Raw genomic sequence first — 18,655 nt, forward strand, 5'->3', positions numbered from 1 at the left:
CCAAATCCACAGAACTGCATACAGCCATGAGGAAAATCTTGTGTGGAGCCTTCTTCCGTGATCCTTGCTGCCAAAGTTCCGTCTTCTAGACAAAGGAATCCATCGACTGGATTTTTGACTGCATATCCTGAAGTCTTCCTGCTGCAACACTTCTTTTGTGCTGAGGTACTGTGTTTTGACTTCAGTCTCTTGTGATTCCTGTGTATCCTGGGGATGTTGATATGATTGGGAAGTCTCTCCTCCAGTTCACCCAGGCCCACTGTTGGAATCCCCCTAGGGTGTCTTCTCTGACTTCCCTGGACCCTAACTAACTTTCAAAGTGAACTACTTAATTGCTTGCCCAGTCTTCCTCAGGAACTCTGACTTTGCCTGCAACTGAGCCCCATCTCACCCTGCCTACTGCTGGCTCCTAGACCACTAGGGTCCTTCCGCCTCCGAGAGAACTCATGTACTAGAATTGGGAAGGGCTAGATAATTTAAAGGGTCTGCCTTGAAAAGTAGAAAAGTGTTGAAAAGTGTAATTACTTGTAAAAAAGTTAGTTGGTAACTTTAAACTCTCGGAGTGAATAGTTACAAAAGTGATTACTTACTGTAGATATGTCCTGCCATCCTGAAAAGTATATACAGGGTTTACTTACCTTGAATAAGCTGTGTGCCTTCTTAAATACGTATTCTCAAAGTCTTACATTGCTTAGAAACAGTTTCACTGTTCTCACAGAAAGTAGATGGGTTAACTTACTCACCTGTGAATTGGGTTCCCCTCTTTCCAAAAGTAATGCTGTTGGTATCATTTTATTATTCCTGTTATGATAATTGTATGAGTGTCCCCAATTGGGTCTTGCTTCCCCTGACTTGCTGTTAACCTATCCAGAATAAGTCTGCCTAGGTCACACTTAGCTTTTAGGTTCCTGGTAGCTCCTTACAAAAGTATATCCAGCTTGCCTTGAAGAGCTTTGAAACACATTGTGTATAGGCGCTACATAGATAAACATATCATATAGGTTTTACTTAACTTGCATAGATGTGTGCCATCCAAAAATAAGTAAACAAGTTTATTGCTTCCCTTAGTCTGTGAACTGAAAAGCAACTGTAATTGAATATTACACCCAAGGGTCCAACTCCCCTACAATAACTGTTATCCTGAATCAGAGTTATATGTTTATACTGTTCCTGGAATAAGGATTCCACTATTCTGAAAAGTATATTGTCCAGTTGACTTACTATGTGATTTCTTGCTGAGCGTCACGGTACAACTGTTAGGGTCTACTACCCTTGTATTGCTGTAAGTAATTGTTAGGGAGATTTATAATTTTTATCCTTCATCCCCTCTACTAGTGAGACCCCCAGTGTGTTTTGCTGGACTTCTGGACATTTTTCTTGAAATTCTGAAGGAGCGGAGCCTTTATGCACTCAGTCATTCTTGTGGGCTCCTTAGGGTCCTCCTTTAAGATTCTTTTTCTATATCTTCAAGTAGCTACAATTTAGTATCTCTCCCAAAACTCTATAGTCTGAGAGATTGGCACACACCACCTTCAGTGGAGTGCCAGTGGAATACCTCCTATCCACCTTCTCTACTCATGTGATATTTTAGTCACATGGAGAATCTTCTAGTTATGGCTGGTGGCAGTGGGCGTGTTATAACAACTATTGTGCAATGTGTATACCGCAGGCTATGTCCATAGCCTCGGAAGTGCACAATAGAGGCACCCAAGTACCAACTTGGGGCCTCCCTTCTTTTTTCCCCATTACTAGCATGGTTTTTTTTGTTAGCCCTTCTACCATTCTGGGAGGGGGGGTGTGTGTGTGTGTGTGTGTGTGTGTGTGTGTGTCTCTGTGTCTCTGTCTTCCTTCCTTCCTTCCTTCCTTCCTTCCTTCCTTCCTTCCTTCCTTCCTTCCTTCCTTCCTTCCTTCCTTCCTTCCTTCCTTCCTTCCTTCCTTCCTTCCTTCCTTCCCTTTGTCTGCCAGAGTGCATGAATAGGACCAGCTACCACAGGGGGGTCTGACTGTCCTGAGTGAACAGCCACCTGCCCCTTTCTGTAGAATGCTGAGCGAGATTGCAGAGGAGTGTGTGCTGGAACTGTATAAAAGGTGAGGCTTCTGGAGGGAAAATTAAGTAGACCATTGGAAGCTTAAGTATATGAAGAAGACGACAAGAGACGCCTGCAGACCCTTTGCAACACTGTGAAGCGACCACTGCTATCCTGACACCGTTTTCTATGCGACAGAGGAGCTCCGAAGAGGACGACTCCATCCCTTTGGCTGGAGGGAACGACCAGTCCCAAGACGAACTTTGAATTGAGCCATCTCTCGGGGTCCTTTGAGTTTCCAGAGCGGTGGAACCCCGATTCCAGGAGACTTGCTGCCCATTTTGAGTGCATCGTGGTGGAAAAGCCGAATCCGTCCAAATCTTTGCTGAACCCGTAAGGGCGCTCCAGAGATCCGATCCAACTTGCCCAAACTGCAGGACTGCAGGAAGCTAAGATGATTGACCGGACCATCTGTGTCCTTTGTTGGTGAAAAGGCGCCAAAATCGCTGAGTGAACCAAGAAGTTGCTGAAAACTGTACCCCAGGCGCTCCCTCGAGACTGCTGCTGAGAGATCCCGTCCATTGTCCTGCCTTCAGTCATCAGACCAAGGAATCTGGAGGTCGGTTCCAGAGCTTCAACATCGCAGAGCATCCAGCACAAACATTCTTTTCAAACCTAAGGTACTGTGGTTAAGAAGAAATTGCATACCTGATGCCAAGAAGTCGCTCGAGAGAGTTGGAGCGCACCTAGAGGTGTTCAGGGTCACCCCCTTTTACCTCTTAATAAAGCTGGTGCTTGTGTCCCTTCATAGAGTCCTTTTACAGGTCTCCCTGGTTAGTTGTTAATGTGCTGCTTCTATAACGCTAGGGACTGGAAGAAATCCCCTGGAACTCTTTGTATTCTGTTGCTTGTCAAGACTTTGAGCCCTCTCCGAACTGCCTGTAGCTAGGGTTGCATTTTGGGACAAAAGTCTTGCTGTGCCAAAAAAACCCTGCTTGAACCAAGCTAATGTTAAACTAACTAACCATGTTCCACCCTTTTAAGTGTTTGCCCTATATGTGTTTGCAGAGTAAATGTATTACTGTATAAATTGTTAGAAACTGAAGAGTAGCGCGTAATAACTGTTCATACAATAACATTGTCTTTTCCCTTTCTAACGTTGCAACAAATGCAACCGCCAACAAACACAAAAGTGAAAGTGTCATTTGAAGTATATCCTAAAGTATTCTAAAGTGTTCTAGTATAAACACCGGAAGTATTTAAAGGAATTCTGGTGTAAATATAATTTATATACAATTATATATTTATTATAAGTGTAAGTGCTACTTTGTGGTGCATGTTGCTCCTAAAAAAACTTGTGTACATGTGCGTTATAAATGCCATATCTCATGTCTAAGTGGGTTCAGTGTACTTACCTACAGCTCACATCTTCCTCTTAAGATACGCCTGACTGCTCTGCCACTCCACCAGGGTCCTGAGTTAGTACAGACTGATATTAAGAGTTGGAGATCTACAAACCACTGGGATAGTTTACTAAAGTCTTATCTCCAGGTGGGACGCAAGGAAAACTCCCCTAACACGGTATCAGGTAATATTATCCCCACCAAAAATATCGCCGTACATATGGTCGTCGGGAACGGCCATAGGCGATATTTTTGGTGGGGATAATTTATGGGGTAAATGGATGGGGGGGGGTTACAGGGGTGTCCCCCGCTCCCTTTTAAAATATATGGGGGTTGCGGGGGTGTCCTCCGCAGGTTCCATGGGGTAATATCGCCACAAAAATATGGCGAAATTTTTGTATGCCGATATTTCTGCGCGATATCACATGGAACCCCTAACACTTGATGAAAAACTCTGAAACTGGAAGCTGCTGACAAGTCGACAACTGAAGCTGAAACCAAAGAGGAAGATGAAGAAGCGACGGCCATAGCGATTTCCATCGACCGAAGAGCCTGTTGTGTAACCAGAGCCTGCTGTATCGACCTGGGGGTCCTGAACGTGACAACTCTTACCCGGAGGCTAGTGAGATCCACTAGTGTCAGGATGACCTGCATTTTGAGCCATCCCACGACGTGCTGCGACCTTGCTGGGCTGCAATACCCCAATAACCTGGAACCTTGAGCCATTGTACTGTGCATGGTCTTCCGAAGTTAGAATCCGTCTGAAACTTTGGTGGCCTGCTCCTGGCCCTACACAGACACGATTTGAATCCCGGAAGTCTCCTCACCAGAGTGCAGGACCCAGAGAGTGACGAGAATCCGACCAGCGATATTCGTTCCTCATCTGGCTGCTGAAAAGTGCACCAAAACCACAGAGCTGCATCCGGCCACAACTAAACCCTTGCCTGGAGTCTTCCCTGTTGATCCCTGCTGCAAATTCCCTTCCAGTGTCCTTTCTTCAGTCTTCACGACAAGGAATTCATTGACTGGGTTTTTGGCCGCAGATCCTGAAGACGTCCTGCTGCAAACTCTTCTTCTGTGCTGGGGTACTGTGATGGCTGGGCTTTTACTTCCCTTAAGCCTTTTGTGATTGCTGTGTAGTTTTGGGTGTTTCGTGTGATTGGGAGTCCTCCCTTCCAGTTCACCCAGGCCAGGTGCTGGAATCCTCCTAGGTTGTCTTTTTTGAAGTTCCTGGACAATAACCAACTCTGAGACTTCCACAGGAACTCTGACTTTTTCTGCAACTGAACCCTATCTCGCCCTGTCTACAGCTGGCACCTAGACCACTAGGGTCCCTCTTCTTCCTTTGAAAGAATTCATGCAATAGACTAGGGAAGGACTGGATAAGAAACGGATTCTGCCTTGAAAAATTTAACAAGTGTTTAAAAGTGACTTACTTGTAACAGAGTTGATGTGGTAACTGCCCCTCTGAAACATGAGCAGTTACAAAAGTTCTTACTTTGAATGTGTTTTGCCCTTTTTAAAAGTATACATGTGGTTATTTTACTCCTGTGAATTGGTTCTCCACTTCCCAAACTAATGCTGTTAACTTCACCTAAATATTTCTTCCAGAATATAAGTGTACACGTTTACCAACTGGGTCTTGCTTCCCTTGGCCTGCTGTATAGCCTGTCTAGAATAAGTCTACATTGGGTTTTACCTACCTTGAATAAAATTGGGTCATTCTCAAAGTGTAAGATTGGGTTTTGCTTTCCCTGGTCTCCTTTATATAGATCATGGGTGCACAACATACGGCCCGCGGGCCAGTTGCGGCCCGCCATGCCCTTTTGACCGGCCCGCGAGGCACAAACACTTTCCTAATGGAGGGCGGCCCGCGGCCGCCCTCCATTAGGAAAGTGTTTGTTGTCTTCCGGGCCGGTGAAAACACTGGCCCTCATTGGCTCAGCACACACACGCATCACGTCGCTTCTACGAGCAACGTAATGCGTGTGTGTTGCACCAATGGAGGGCCAGCACTACGGCTGGCGTGGTCCATAAGGCTTGATGCCGGAAGGCATTTCAGCCTTGGACCATGCCAGCCGTAGTGCGATTGCAGCGACTTCCAGCTTACCTGCCTTCCTGCCTTCCAGCACGTCTCCGGTAAGTGGTCTGTTTGTGTGTCGGGTTTGTTTTGCTTTATGTTTGTGTGTATGAATGTTTGTGTTTGAATGTATTTTGAGTGTATGTTGAGATGCGGGGGAGGGGGGGTGTGTCGGATGTGTATGAATGTTTGTGTTTGAATGTATTTTGTGTATATGTTCAGATGCGGGGGTGAGGGGGTGTGTCGGATGTGTATGAATGTTTGTGTTTGAATGTATTTTGAGTGTATGTTGAGATGCGGGGGTGGGAGGGTGTGTCGGATGTGTATGAATGTTTGTGTTTGAATGTATTTTGTGTTTATGTTGAGATGCGGGGGTGAGGGGGTGTGTCGGATGTGTATGAATGTTTGTATTTGAATGTATTTTGTGTGTATGTTGAGATGCGGGGGTCGGGGGGTGTCGGATGTGTATGAATTTTTTGATTTGAATGTTTTTTGTGTGCTGAGTTGGAGGGTGGGGGTTCGGGTCTGTATGGGTGCTTGTTTGTGTGTGTGCTGAGTTGGGGGGGGTGGGGGGTTCGGGTCTGTATGGGAGCATGCTTGAGTGTGTGTGTGTGCTGAGTTGGGGGTGGGGGTTTGGAGTTGGGGGGATGGGGGGTTCGGGTCTGTATGGGTGCATGTTTGTGTGTGTGCTGAGTTGGGGGGTGGGGGTTCGGGTCTGTATGGGTGCTTGTTTGAGAGTTTGCTGATTTGGGGGGGTGGGAGGTTTGGGTCTGTATGGGTGCATGTTTGTGTCTGTGCTGAGTTGGGGGTGGGGGGTTCGGGTCTGTATGGGTGCATGTTTGTGTGTGTGTTGATTTGGGGGGTGGGGGGTTCGGGTCTGTATGGGTGCATGTTTGTGTGTGTGCTGAGTTGGGGTGGTGGGGGTCCGGGTCTGTATGGGTGCATGCTTGAGTGTGTTTGGGGCATAGTGTTTGGTTGGGGGTGAGGGGGCCATGGGGCATAGTGTTTGGTTGGGGGTGAGGGGGCCACGGGGCATAGTGTTTGTTTGGGGTTGGGAGCCATGGGGCATAGTGTTTGGGGCTGAGGGGGCCATGGGGCATAGTGTTTGGTTGGGGTTGGGAGCCATGGGGCATAGTGTTTGGTTGGCGGTGAGGGACAGGGGGAATAGTGTTTGGTTGGGGGTGAGGGACAGGGGGCATAGTGTTTGGTTGGAGGTGGGAGCCATGGGGCATAGTGTTTGGTTGGGGGTTAGGGGGGTGAGGGGGCCATGGGGCATAGTGTTTGGTTGGGGGTGAGAGGGCCACGGGGCATAGTGTTTGGGGTTGGGAGCCATGGGGCATAGTGTTTGGGGTTGGGAGCCATGGGGCATAGTGTTTGGGGGTGAGGGGGCCATGGGGCATAGTGTTTGGTTGGGGTTGGGAGCCATGGGGCATAGTGTTTGGTTGGCGGTGAGGGACAGGGGGCACAGTGTTTGGTTGGGGGTGAGGGGGCCATGGGGCATAGTGTTTGTTTGGGGTTGGGAGCCATGGGGCATAGTGTTTGGTTGGCGGTGAGAGACAGGGGGCATAGTGTTTTCTTGGGGGGTGAGGGACAGGGGGCATAGTGTTTGGTTGGAGGTGGGAGCCATGGGGCATAATGTTTGGTTGGGGGTGAGGGGGCCATGGGGCATAGTGTTTGGTTGGGGGTGAGGGGGCCATGGGGCATAGTGTTTGGTTGGCGCTGAGGGACAGGGGGCATAGTGTTTGGTTGGGGGTGAGGGGGCCATGGGGCATAGTGTTTGGTTGGGGGTCAGGGGGCCATGGGGCATAGTGTTTGGTTGGGGTTGAGGGGGCCATGGGGCATAGTGTTTGGTTGGGGGTGAGGGACAGGGGGCATAGTGTTTGCTTGGGGGGTGAGGGCCATGGGGCATAGTGTTTGGTTGGGGTGGGAGCCATGGGGCATAGTGTTTGGTTGGGGGTGAGGGGGCCATGGGGCATAGTGTTTGGTTGGGGGTGAGGGGGTCATGGGGCATAGTGTTTGGTTGGGGATGGGAGCCATGGTGCATAGTGTTTGGTTGGGGGTGAGGGGGCCATGGGGCATAGTGTTTGGTTGGGGGTGAGGGGGCCATGGGGCATAGTGTTTGGTTGGGGATGGGAGCCATGGTGCATAGTGTTGCACTCCAAGAGTGAACTCAATAATAAAGCTAAAACAGGCACAGTTAGGAGATGTATATCCTTTGCTTTTTTGAGGAAACCTGACTCAACGAAGGCCATACTCCTCTTGGGTAACCCAAACAGCAAACTATAGCAGTCCAAAATAACGGAATGTCCAATCAAGGGTCAATAAAATATATATAATTTAATTAAACAGACGATATACAATAACTAAATCGAAATAAATGATAGCAATGGAAAATGTGTAGTACAAAATGTAAGTTTGAAATGCAATAAAAATCATTACCCCTCAAAAACATATCTTTTTCCATGTGTTTAATACAAATTGGGGGTTGAAAAAGCCTCCTGACATGTCCCGCCTACCGCCCCGCTCACTTTTACTTTTCGGCCCACTATAGCCCTCATGTAAGGTACTTTCGGCCCTCTGTCAAAATCAGTTGTGCACCCCTGATATAGATTCTGGACAGCGATAGTGTGGAGTCAAGGTAGATGCCCAGAGTTTTGGTGTCATTGGACACCTTAATGATATTGCCGTCAATGCTGAAGGACTTGAAAGAGGGATCTAATTTATGAAGACAATGCTGAGATCCCAAGATGAGGAGTTCCGACTTATCATCCTTGAGATAGAGTTTGTGTTGTGCCATCCACGCTTGAACGACCAGATATGTCATTCAGGGATTTAGTGTCAGCAACGTGATCACATGTGATAGGGATGAGTATCTGGGTGTCATCGGCGTAATTAGTGTAGGTGACACCTATAGTCAAGAATATCAAAAAGTGGTTTGGTGAACACGTTGTAGAGAGTGGGAGACACACAAGAACCCTGAGGGACACTGCATTGAATGGGTGAAGGCTCAGCTGATGCTGCTGGGGAGAATGCCCGCATAGATCTGTTATCAAGGAAAGATCTAATCCACGAGGTGACAGTCAGAGAAGTGTGTAGCTGATTTAAGATCCCGACAGAGGATTTGGTCGTTAAACAAATCAAACGCTGCAGACAGATCTAGTAGCAGTAACAAGGCCAGTTTCCCGTGATCTTTCAACTCCTCAATCTGAGTCAATGAGGGCAGTTTCCGTGCCGTGCCTGGGCCGGAAGCCAGATTGCCTGAGGCCAAGGAGTTTGTTAGTTTCCAGGTAATCCTGGATCTGCAGATGGGCAGCTTGGTCTAGTATTTTGCGCATGAATGGGACTGTGCTAATGGGCCTGTAATTCGTGGGGATGCTGGGATCCAGAGTAGGTTTTTTTTAGCAAGGGAGTGACCCACGTGTCTTTCAAATTGTCCGGAACGATGGCAGTTTTGAATGACGAATTTATGAAGGCAGTGATAAAAGGGGCTAGATCGTGTGTGGCCTTCTTGATAATGGGAACTGGGCAGGTGTCGCCCTGGCAGTTGGGACGGTTTGGGCTTATTCATGATACATTCAACCTCAAAAATGGTAAGAGGGGAGAAGCTGAATGGTTTATAGGTCGGTACAGTGGGGGTGTTTGTGCTATTGGGGAGGGTGATCTGCTGGTTTATCTGAAGGTAGTTTTGTTTAGCATTGAACTTTGTCTAGGAGTGCTTTTTGTATGTTCGCACACCATATGTTATCTTTCGTGCAGAAGTTAGGGGGAGTTACAGGGAATTCAAGTTCTTTCAGAATCTTGAACTCCTCTTTGGTGTTAGTCTGCTTGTATAATATGCTTGTTGTATGTATATTTTTTTGCTTGGCAAATATCCTCTTTGTAATTCAGGGATGCTATGAAAAGGTTGTCCTTGTTAGCATCAGACGAATGGCTTTTCCAGCGAGCTTCAGCGTTTCGTTTTTCTTTTCTTAGCGCTCTCAAGTGTGGCGTAAAACAGGAGTTGAGATGTGCGTGTTGTTTTGGTTTCCTAAGTTTGATTGGGGCGATGGAGTTGAAAGCTTTGAGCATAGCATGGTTGTAGGTATCAATTAGTACTGTTGGGTCAGAGCAGGATGAAGAAGATATGTTTAGAGTAGAAAGGATAAGTGGGAGTAGTTTATCAGTTGTAATATCCTTTTTGATTGTGGTGCGCAAAGCAGGGGCAATATCGTGTTTAGGGCCTTGGATATTAGCTTTGATTTTGAAGGTAATTATGTGATGGTCTGACCAAGCGCAAGGCTATCTGGACTGTAAATTGATACTGCAGTTCGTGTCAACTAGCCAGTCAAGAGTTCTCCCCTTGATGTGAGTGTGTTTGAGAATGTGATGGGAGAATCCTAGCTCCGATAGTGTTGGCGATGTCTGCAGCATTACGGTCATTCGGGTGTTGGAAGCCCAGGTTAAGATCACTGAGTAGGATAATTTGAGATTTAGTCTTAGATTTATCTGCTAGTAAGGTCATAATGTCGCCAGCCAAGGTGGCGACAGGTCCTGGCGGCCTGTAGATGAGGTGTAGGGTGGCAGTTTGGGTGGGAGAAATGGGGAGCTTTACTGAGAGGAACTCTGCAGATGGAAACTGAGGATGAAGAATAGCTCTGAGGCCGAGTGAACTTTTGTGGATAAAGGCGACACCACCGCCTTTTTGATTGATTGGTGTTGCGGTCGCATCTAATGATAGAGTAGCCTGTAGGTATGGCGAGGGAAAGTAGTGGTCCAGAGGCTGCATGTAGCCATGTCTCCGATATGGCCAAGAAGTCAAGATCTTGAGTGGTGATGAGGTCTGCTATGTCCAGGGCGTGGAGTGTGGTCGGGAGAGAGCAAGTTGGGGGATAGGATAGGACCAAGGTGCCGCTGATTGTGTGATGGAGATATCATGGTCATAGTGGACTTCTGCTGGTGGTGACCAGCGCAAGTAATCTGGATCCCAGTCTGGTGTTCCTTAAGTGCAAGGCACAAGGTTGGTTAGGCGTGGGTTTTGTAGCAAAGTGTTCTAGCCAGAGGGCGGGGGAGTTTAAGTAGGGGTTGTTAGGAGGCGGTGTAGTGATGTGCGAAATGTTAGCATTAGGATGCCTTCCAGAAGTGCTGGCTTGGGTGAGGGCTCTGTGGTGAAGTGAGCAGTTAAGGTTAGAGCTTCTAGCTGAGTTCGCCATCATGGAGATAAGTGTCTCGGGGGGGTTGGAGGGGAGTGGATTGATGTGTTGAGTGCTGTGGCTGTAGGTGAAAGAGCAGGTCAAGCATGATAACAATATGACCAACATGTGTGCATGCTGTGATTCATGGTGTAGGTGCATAGTGACCAGTCGTATGGCAGGAAAGTAAGCTGAAGGGAGCGCAGTGAAGCAGTGCAGGACAAAAAGTAGATCAGCTGTGTCAAAACAACATAATGCGGAGGCAACAAGGAAAATGAGGTAGTGTGAGGGCTAGTAGCGAGTTGCAATAAGTAATGGCTTCAGGCTAAGTTAATAGACTTTAGGGAGTAGGTACGATAGGTTTAGTATTAGAGGTGCCAATGGTAGTGATTGTTAGACAGTTGAATTATAAATTATAAAAGTATAATGCAGCGAAAAGCAGGAGTAGCAGCAAGGCTAAGTCAGAGCATAATTATACCAGTATAATGCAACGAAATGCAGAGTAGTAGCAGGGCTAAATCAGAACATAATTGAACGTGCAACGAAATGCAGAGTAGCAGCAGGGCTAAATCAGAACATAATTGAACGTGCAACGAAATGGGGAAAAGCAGGCCCTCGGGGGGTCCTCCAGGCCCTGGCGATGTAAATCCATGCCGCCACCAAGAGGTGTGTCAGCTGCCTCGCTGCTCCCGATCTAGGATAGATCTGCAGGACCAGAGCCCCCAAGAGCAGCACCTCAGGTTCTAAGGGAAGCTTTGTCTGCGTTATGGCCTCAATTATGGATATTACTTTGCTCCAAAAAGTCTGGACCCATGGGCATTCTCACCACACATAAAAGTATGTCCCTTGCACACCACATTGACGCCAGCACCCCGGGCCCAGAGATTTCTCAATGTGGTGCAGCCTCACTGGGGGAGTAGTACCAGCGGTATGTCAGCTTGAAGGCAGTTTATTTGTTGGTCACGCATTTGGAAGAAGATATCCACCTTTCTCTTGTCTTCGATAGGGTGACCCAAGTCTGCTTCCCATTGGTCCATGTAATGCGGCCATAGGGCCCACATATCTGTGTGCATAAATTGGTATAGTTTCAAGATGGCGACCACCTGAGCCCCTTCCAGTAGAAAACGCTTAATGGCCCCCGCTCACGGGTTGCCCCTTATTGTACCTGAGGATGAACTGTCCAATGCCTTATTTGGGCATACCTGTGTCTGTCAGCTTCCGACAGGGCAAACCGTTCCTTACAGTTAGCATAGGTTAATGGGACCCTGTTGTTAAAAAGCTGGGAGAAGCGGTGTAGGCCACCCCTTCTCCATCTACTGAACTCAGAAGATAGGGGTTTGTGGACCTGGCCCCCTCGGCATACACACTAGCTTCATCACCCAATCCCATGTGTTTGCAGTGGATATGGAGGTAGTGAGAAGCCCAGGCCAGTGCTTCTGCGCTGCTGGAGAGATATGCGGTAAGGAGGAGAGGAGGCAGCGAATGCCTGGACTGTTCTATGTTTACCCATTGGGGGAGGTCATCTGTTACCAAGCAAGCAGAGAGGCGTGCCAGCTGTGCCACTGCACTTGGTAATTATGTTGGTTGGCTACCCCCATCCCTCCCAGACACGACCCACCCAGCATCACCGCTTTGGGAAATCGCGCCTTTTTCCCATGGCAGATGAATCGAAAGACTTTGCGTTGCAAGCGGAGCAGGGGAGTGCTGGGGATCTCCACCGGGAGCGCTGCGATCTTGGGAGTATGTTCATCTTGCAGGCCATAATGCGGCCCATTAGGGAGATTTCTTGGGATTTCCACTGTTCTAAGTCTGCCATTAGGGCTCTGAAAAGTGGCAGGAAGTTGGCGCCATAGACCTCTTGCGAGTTCGATGGGATTTGGACCCCTAAATAACTTCACGCTTTGCATTCCCATTCAACAGGGCAATAGGGGCGAAGGGCCTCAATTTCTCAGTCCTACCCCCAATGCTCCAGATTTGGAGAAATTATTTGTGAACCCTGCAGTACGCCTGAAGAGATCTAGTTCCATAAGAGAGCATTGCAGGGAGGACTTGGGGTGAACATCACATCGTCGGCATACAGGGACACCTTGTGATGCCATTCCCCCACCTTCACCCCTTCGATAGCAGGGTTGTTACGCACACGCTGAGCAAAAGGCTCCATGATAAGGGCAAAGATGAGCGGGGATAGGGGCACTCCTGTCTGGTGCCACCTTTTAAACAGTTTTCTCCCTTTCATTCCGGCCTAGCTGCCACTCACCCAGCAGGGTGGCTGTCCTTGCCGGACAGTCAGCCAGCCAATCCTGCCAGAGTGCATTTGGGTCTCCTAGGAGACTACGCACAGGGAGTTTCGGGCACCTCCCTCACTTCCTGCCCACCCCAGACACTCAGGCGCCAGAGGCGGGCTTCAGTCCTGAAGCCCGCCAAAGGCACACGGACAAAGGGACCAAACCTAGTTTGTCACGCAGAGACAAACACTTGAAGGACCTTTCCAAAAAGAAATGTTGAAAAAAGAAGACCGGGACTTGTTTTAAACAAAGGGGTTTAAGGCGCCATCTTGAAAAAGATGGCTCCCGTGATTTTTAGCTACCGGTGTTGGCGGTCGGGAAAAATCATGGTAGTTAGTTATAAAACCACTGCCACCAGCCATTTCGATAGAAAAGGGTAGCATTTGACTGCTACATGAGTGTTAAGCCATAGGGGATAGTATGCAACCCCTCTAGCACTCCATGGTAAGATGGTGTGTGCTGGGTCTATGAATTTGGAAAAGACGAGTAAAGTCAATTTCACTTTACATTCTCTGGGAAACAGTAGTTTATCCCAGAGAAGGTATTTAAACCTTTGGGAAGTCTAAAAGACATCCCTGTGTCACTGCACTGAGGGTGCAGTGTAACGCACACGAAAAGATGCCTATGGAGTTATCTAAAACTCCATAATCGGAGAACACAAAATGTAAAACACACATCAAAACACATGAGAGTGGGGAAAAAAGGCTCGCACTCTTTCCAGGTAAAAGATCAAGTCCTCAAAATCCAGCAAAGTTGCTGGGGGTCTCTAAGGTGAATTGAATTAGCACATTTCTGAGAATTCACCCTAACAAAAGGGAATTCTTTTCCCGCCTCAGCACTGGAGGCCACTAATAGTCTTGTCACTTTCGTGTTGGGGAGCTCATTATCTCCACCAAACAGCACATGGCATGTGGTCACAGTCCCTGTCGGAAAAACATATCAACATATTGGAACATCTGGCAGTTTACAAGTTTTTCAACACCAGTTATCGGGCAAAACAGTCTTAGTCCTCACAGACAGTACAACCGCCATGTTAACAAGCGGGGTGGAACGCACTCACTAAATCAATCCAAACTAGCAGAGAAGATATGCAATTGGTCTCTGCAAAGGTTCTTCCTCCTCCTGTTGCAACACTTTTCAGGGGAACACAACTGTCTCACAAATGTACACAGCAGACACAGATCTTCCCTCTGAACACAAGTGGGAATTGCACACAGACACTACAAACATCTTCAAACAATCGGGGTATCCAAACATAGCTCTTTTTGCAACACAAGAGAATATAAAATGCCCTGCTTACGCATCCAGGTTTCTCCAAACAGGCTCCAAGGAGAGCGCACTGTGGGTGAGTTGGTCAGGGAGCTTTTCCCCCAACACCATTGCTAAACAAAATGATCCACAAACTACACCAGGAACATCTAACGATGAGCCAAATGGCTCCAAATCTAGTTCCCACATCTGCTGAAGATGTCGGTCTATCCACCAGTTAAACTACCATGCCTTTAAAGCATGCTCTCGCAGCATCAGGGAACAACCCTCCATCCTCGTCCTTAGACGCTCAACTTAGCATCTTTGCTCCTGAGCTCCGAGTTTGAACACACTAAAAGTACATCTAGCGGCACTCTCAGTTTACACTACATCACAAAGCAAAATGTCTTGGTGGAAATTTCCTGTTAAAGCTTTCATGGAACTGGTCAAAAGAATGTATCCCCCCAATTTCAACAACTCCCCAAGGTTGGAATTTAAATGTCATCCTAACTAAACTTATGAGTCCTCCTTTTGAAACCATGCATAAAGCAAGTCTTAAAGAGCTTACCTACAAGACTGACTGCCTGCTTTATAGTCATTACATCTATAAGAAGAGTTGAACTACAAGCGCTATCAATCACAGACCCATTGTCACACATAATACATAAGGACAAAGTAGTCCTGAGAACGCATCTGTGATTCTCACCAAAATACATTTCTAAATTTCATGTCAATCAGTAAATTGAACTTCCTGCTTTCTTTCAAAACCCACAACATTCTGGGGAAATAGCCCCCATACACTAGATGTCAGTAGGGCGGTAATGTACTATCTAGACAAAACTAAGCCATCGCAAAAAACGGATCAGTTCTTTGTTTCACTTGCTGCAGGTAGAGAAAGTGATCCTGTCTCTAAAACAGCAATCTCAAGGTGTATTTTAAACCGCATTCAGCAATGCTACACATTGTCCAAAAAGACACTACCATTTACACACAGAGCACACTCAACTCTGGGTACTGGTGCAAACCTTACATTCACCGCAAATGTGCCCCTAGAGGTAATTTGTAAAGCAGCTACATGGAGCTCAGTTCATACATGCACACGACACTACTGTGTAGATACTGATGCAAGAAGCTATTCTCAGACATGACCGGTGGTGTTAAAACATCTCTTTACCTCTGTACTTTTCAGCAGCCCACCTCCTTAACAAGATACTGCTTGCTAGTCTATGCAAAGCATGTTATTCTAAGCAGATCCACGAGCCTCAGAAGACAAATATTACATACCCGTAATTGTCTTTCTGATGCGTGTATCTGCTTAAATTAAAGTAAGGCTGAGCAAACCAGTTATTCTCCATTAGATTGATGGGCTGTAATTGTATGCTATTATTATTCCAGCACCACAGGCAAGAGTATCTGTGAAACTATAATGTTAAATACGGATATGAGAGCAACCTGCTGCTAGGTTTTTCAGTTTTGTACAGAGTCCTTCCTTATCTGTCACAGCTTTCCTACTATTTATCACCTCGATCTGCATTGCTGCACTCTTCCATATATGCAATCACTGGCTTAGCTAAACTTTCCGTACCACACAGCTAGCCATTGTTAAGAACCGTTGGTCATTTCCAATAGTGTGACATGAAATGTATGTTATACCCATGTCTTAAACTGAAATTGTTGTTAATTTGCTCCTTTTTGTTCTCTTTCCTACACATAGCTCAATTCCAGCCCAGGCTTAGAAAAACAAGGCCACTCTTCGCAGCAGAGTGAAGGGACCAGCACGTCATCATCTCCAAGCCCTTCAGTCAGCCAGCAGTCCTCTGAGCAGAACTCGTCAGGCAAAAGCAACCATCCGGCTCCCGCCGTTTCTCCCTTTTGCATGGATACGGCCAGAAAAGTTCAAGATCTGATGTCTTGCATTGCCCATCCTAGCCCTTCCATAGTAGGGAATGCCTCAAGTGCCTTAGACTACAGCCATACCTCCAAGCCATTGGATTACTCCCTCTCATCCCATGAGAATCTCCGCTATGGTGTAGATCGGACAGCAGGACCAACTCACTTGCCTGACCGTGGATGCCCAAACATAGGAGAAAAACTGGTGCCAGAGAGCCAGAGTTCTGAAATGGTCAGACCACCATTTAAGAAAAGCAGAAGATCTATTGAGCTGGGGGAGGTGACTGAAGGGTTCAATGGGGAAATGTCTGATCACACACCAGTTGCTGAAAGCAGGGAGCACACTCACATCACCAAGTCTTCCGAGAGTGAACTGCCTCCTCAGAAAGCCTTAAAGCATCCCAATCACGGTGGAAACTCCAGGGCAGACCATGTAAGAGACTGGGATGCTGGCAAACACTTCAATGGTCAAGTGACTGGTCAGTGTGATAGGGCAACGCTGTGTCCGCGAATAGAGGATCTATCTCAAACTCTGCCACGTGCCTTCTGGAGATGCAACAGAGAGGTCCAATTCCTAAATAGTGGCAGCAGCTCTCCAGACTGCAAAGGCAGCACTGCTGACCCATTCCTCCCAATAGAGTCAAAAACTGATCTGGCGATTGAGGTTCCAAGTTTATCCTTCCTCATGGAGCAACCTGAGGGCAACACCATTCAGAGAGAGGCTACAGTGACAGAGGTTTGTGATTGATCTAGAGTTTTGTGATCTTATTATGCCAGGAGCCATCCACCACGCTCAAAGCGTTATACAAAAGGGCACCTGAAAGCACTACTGTGATAAATGACTCTACATGTGTCCAAGAATAAACAAACCTTCACCGATTAGATCACAACATCAAATATGCAGTGGGCAACCATGGTTCCTCTCATTGGTTGAGCGAGGGCTGGGGCTCATCAGAAATCATGTAATATTTGAGGTTTCAGGTGACAGTCATTAATAATTACAATTGGCCATCTCCAGTATGTTTATTTTAATTTCAAACGAAAAGTTGAGGATTGTATAATTGTTTTTGTTTCTTGGCTCCACAGGTTCCATGGGGTAATAGTAGGGGATTGCGAAAGTCTTAGCTAGAAAAACAATGTTTTTCTTTCGTCATGTTATAAATTGTGGGTGTAAAGTTGTAAAGTTTGCAGTATTGAATTCCAAATCAATTATAAAAATGTTACAGGTTTTATAATGTCATGCATTGCATTCAGTGATATTGCAGAAAGATCCTTTAATTACTGGCCATCCATGCGTCAACACATCAAGCCAAATGTCTGATTCACAATTAGCAGGAGAAAGATCCGTTCTGGCTTATTTTGACAGAATGGGGTTAATGAGGTAGATCTGACAAACACGATATGAAGTTGTAATCTCACACCTACGCTTTGCTTTTGCCAGTATAGGGTACAGAAGGTCTAGGAGGAAGTCTAGGAAAGAATCTAGTTGGGTGACACAATTTGATATTAAGTGAAGAAGCATTTAATATATAGTCTCCTTATGAGAAGGGGCATATACAAGAAAAAGATAGAACTGGTATAGCGCAGTAACTGTTAGAGAACGAGTCTTAACGTTACCAGTTTAGGAAAACCTGAGATTGAAAAGTAAGAGAAAACTAGACATTTTGTATACCTCCTTCAGTTGAAGGAATTTGGCATATTTTGTATATGCTTTCAGTGTGGGGCGCAATTTCCTCTGCACTCTAAGGATGTTTGAAATATCAACGGCAGGAGCACAAGTTAAAGACCTGAGCAAAGCGAGGGCCTTAATGCCACGCCCAAGCGCCATTACTGGCAGGGCTTCATAGGCAGTGGGAGGGTGTCATTATTGCTTTTGGGACCCTGGGTTTATAAACAAGGGTGCTGATAACGATGTATTTGTTTGAATCAGCGGGTTGCGTGCTAGTCACAACCGGTTGATTCAAACAAATATTAAACCAATATGGCTGCCATGGAAATGGAGGACGACCCGGGAGCTGTTGATGAGCGGTGGAGCAGCTCGGGTTCAAACAAGTTATTGGGTGGGGAGAGGGCAGTTGACGATAGGTGCTGAGGAGCCCAGGGACAGCGGGGAGCGGGTGGTAAGATGGTGGGGTGGGTCCGAGTAGCTGTCTGCTTGCTAGGAACATGGGCTTGTATAGTGAGATTCAGCCCGCAATTCGAGCATCCTGATTGTTGCCCGTGCGCAGCCCAGGTGCTAATAGAGATGGAAGGGAAAGGTGGAGCGAAATAGCTCTTTCACTCATCAGTGTTTTATTGTTCTCCTGATACAGGACAACATGAAGGTGGATAGACCACAAGTCACCCACTTGTTCCCTACACCTTAGATACCCATATTACCAGCATATGACGTCAAAAGGTGATCCTTAACACCAGCCAATGTCCTCTCCCATTCCTAAAGGTAAAACTTTATTTTACCAGCAATCACAGGAAGACAAAGATCCATACACATAGGATGAGTAAGAAGATGAACGTCCCCGTGGGAACCCTGTCAGTGCGATGATAAAACAGAACT

At 46.9% G+C, this 18,655-nt stretch overlaps 1 protein-coding gene across 1 annotated transcript in view; it reads left to right on the plus strand.

Moving 5' to 3' along the window:
* MBD6 (methyl-CpG binding domain protein 6) overlaps window positions 1–18,655 on the plus strand; it is a 489,030-nt gene that overhangs the window by 409,237 nt on the left and 61,138 nt on the right. Inside the window, exon 11 of the mRNA XM_069653591.1 lies at window positions 15,926–16,837. Coding sequence (XP_069509692.1) covers window positions 15,926–16,837 — 912 coding nt within the window. The remainder of the gene's footprint in view (window positions 1–15,925; window positions 16,838–18,655) is intronic.

Source organism: Ambystoma mexicanum, chromosome 3q, assembly GCF_040938575.1.
Source record: "Ambystoma mexicanum isolate Mex_15411 chromosome 3q, UKY_AmexF1_1, whole genome shotgun sequence".
In the NCBI taxonomy this organism is placed as follows: domain Eukaryota; kingdom Metazoa; phylum Chordata; class Amphibia; order Caudata; family Ambystomatidae; genus Ambystoma; species Ambystoma mexicanum.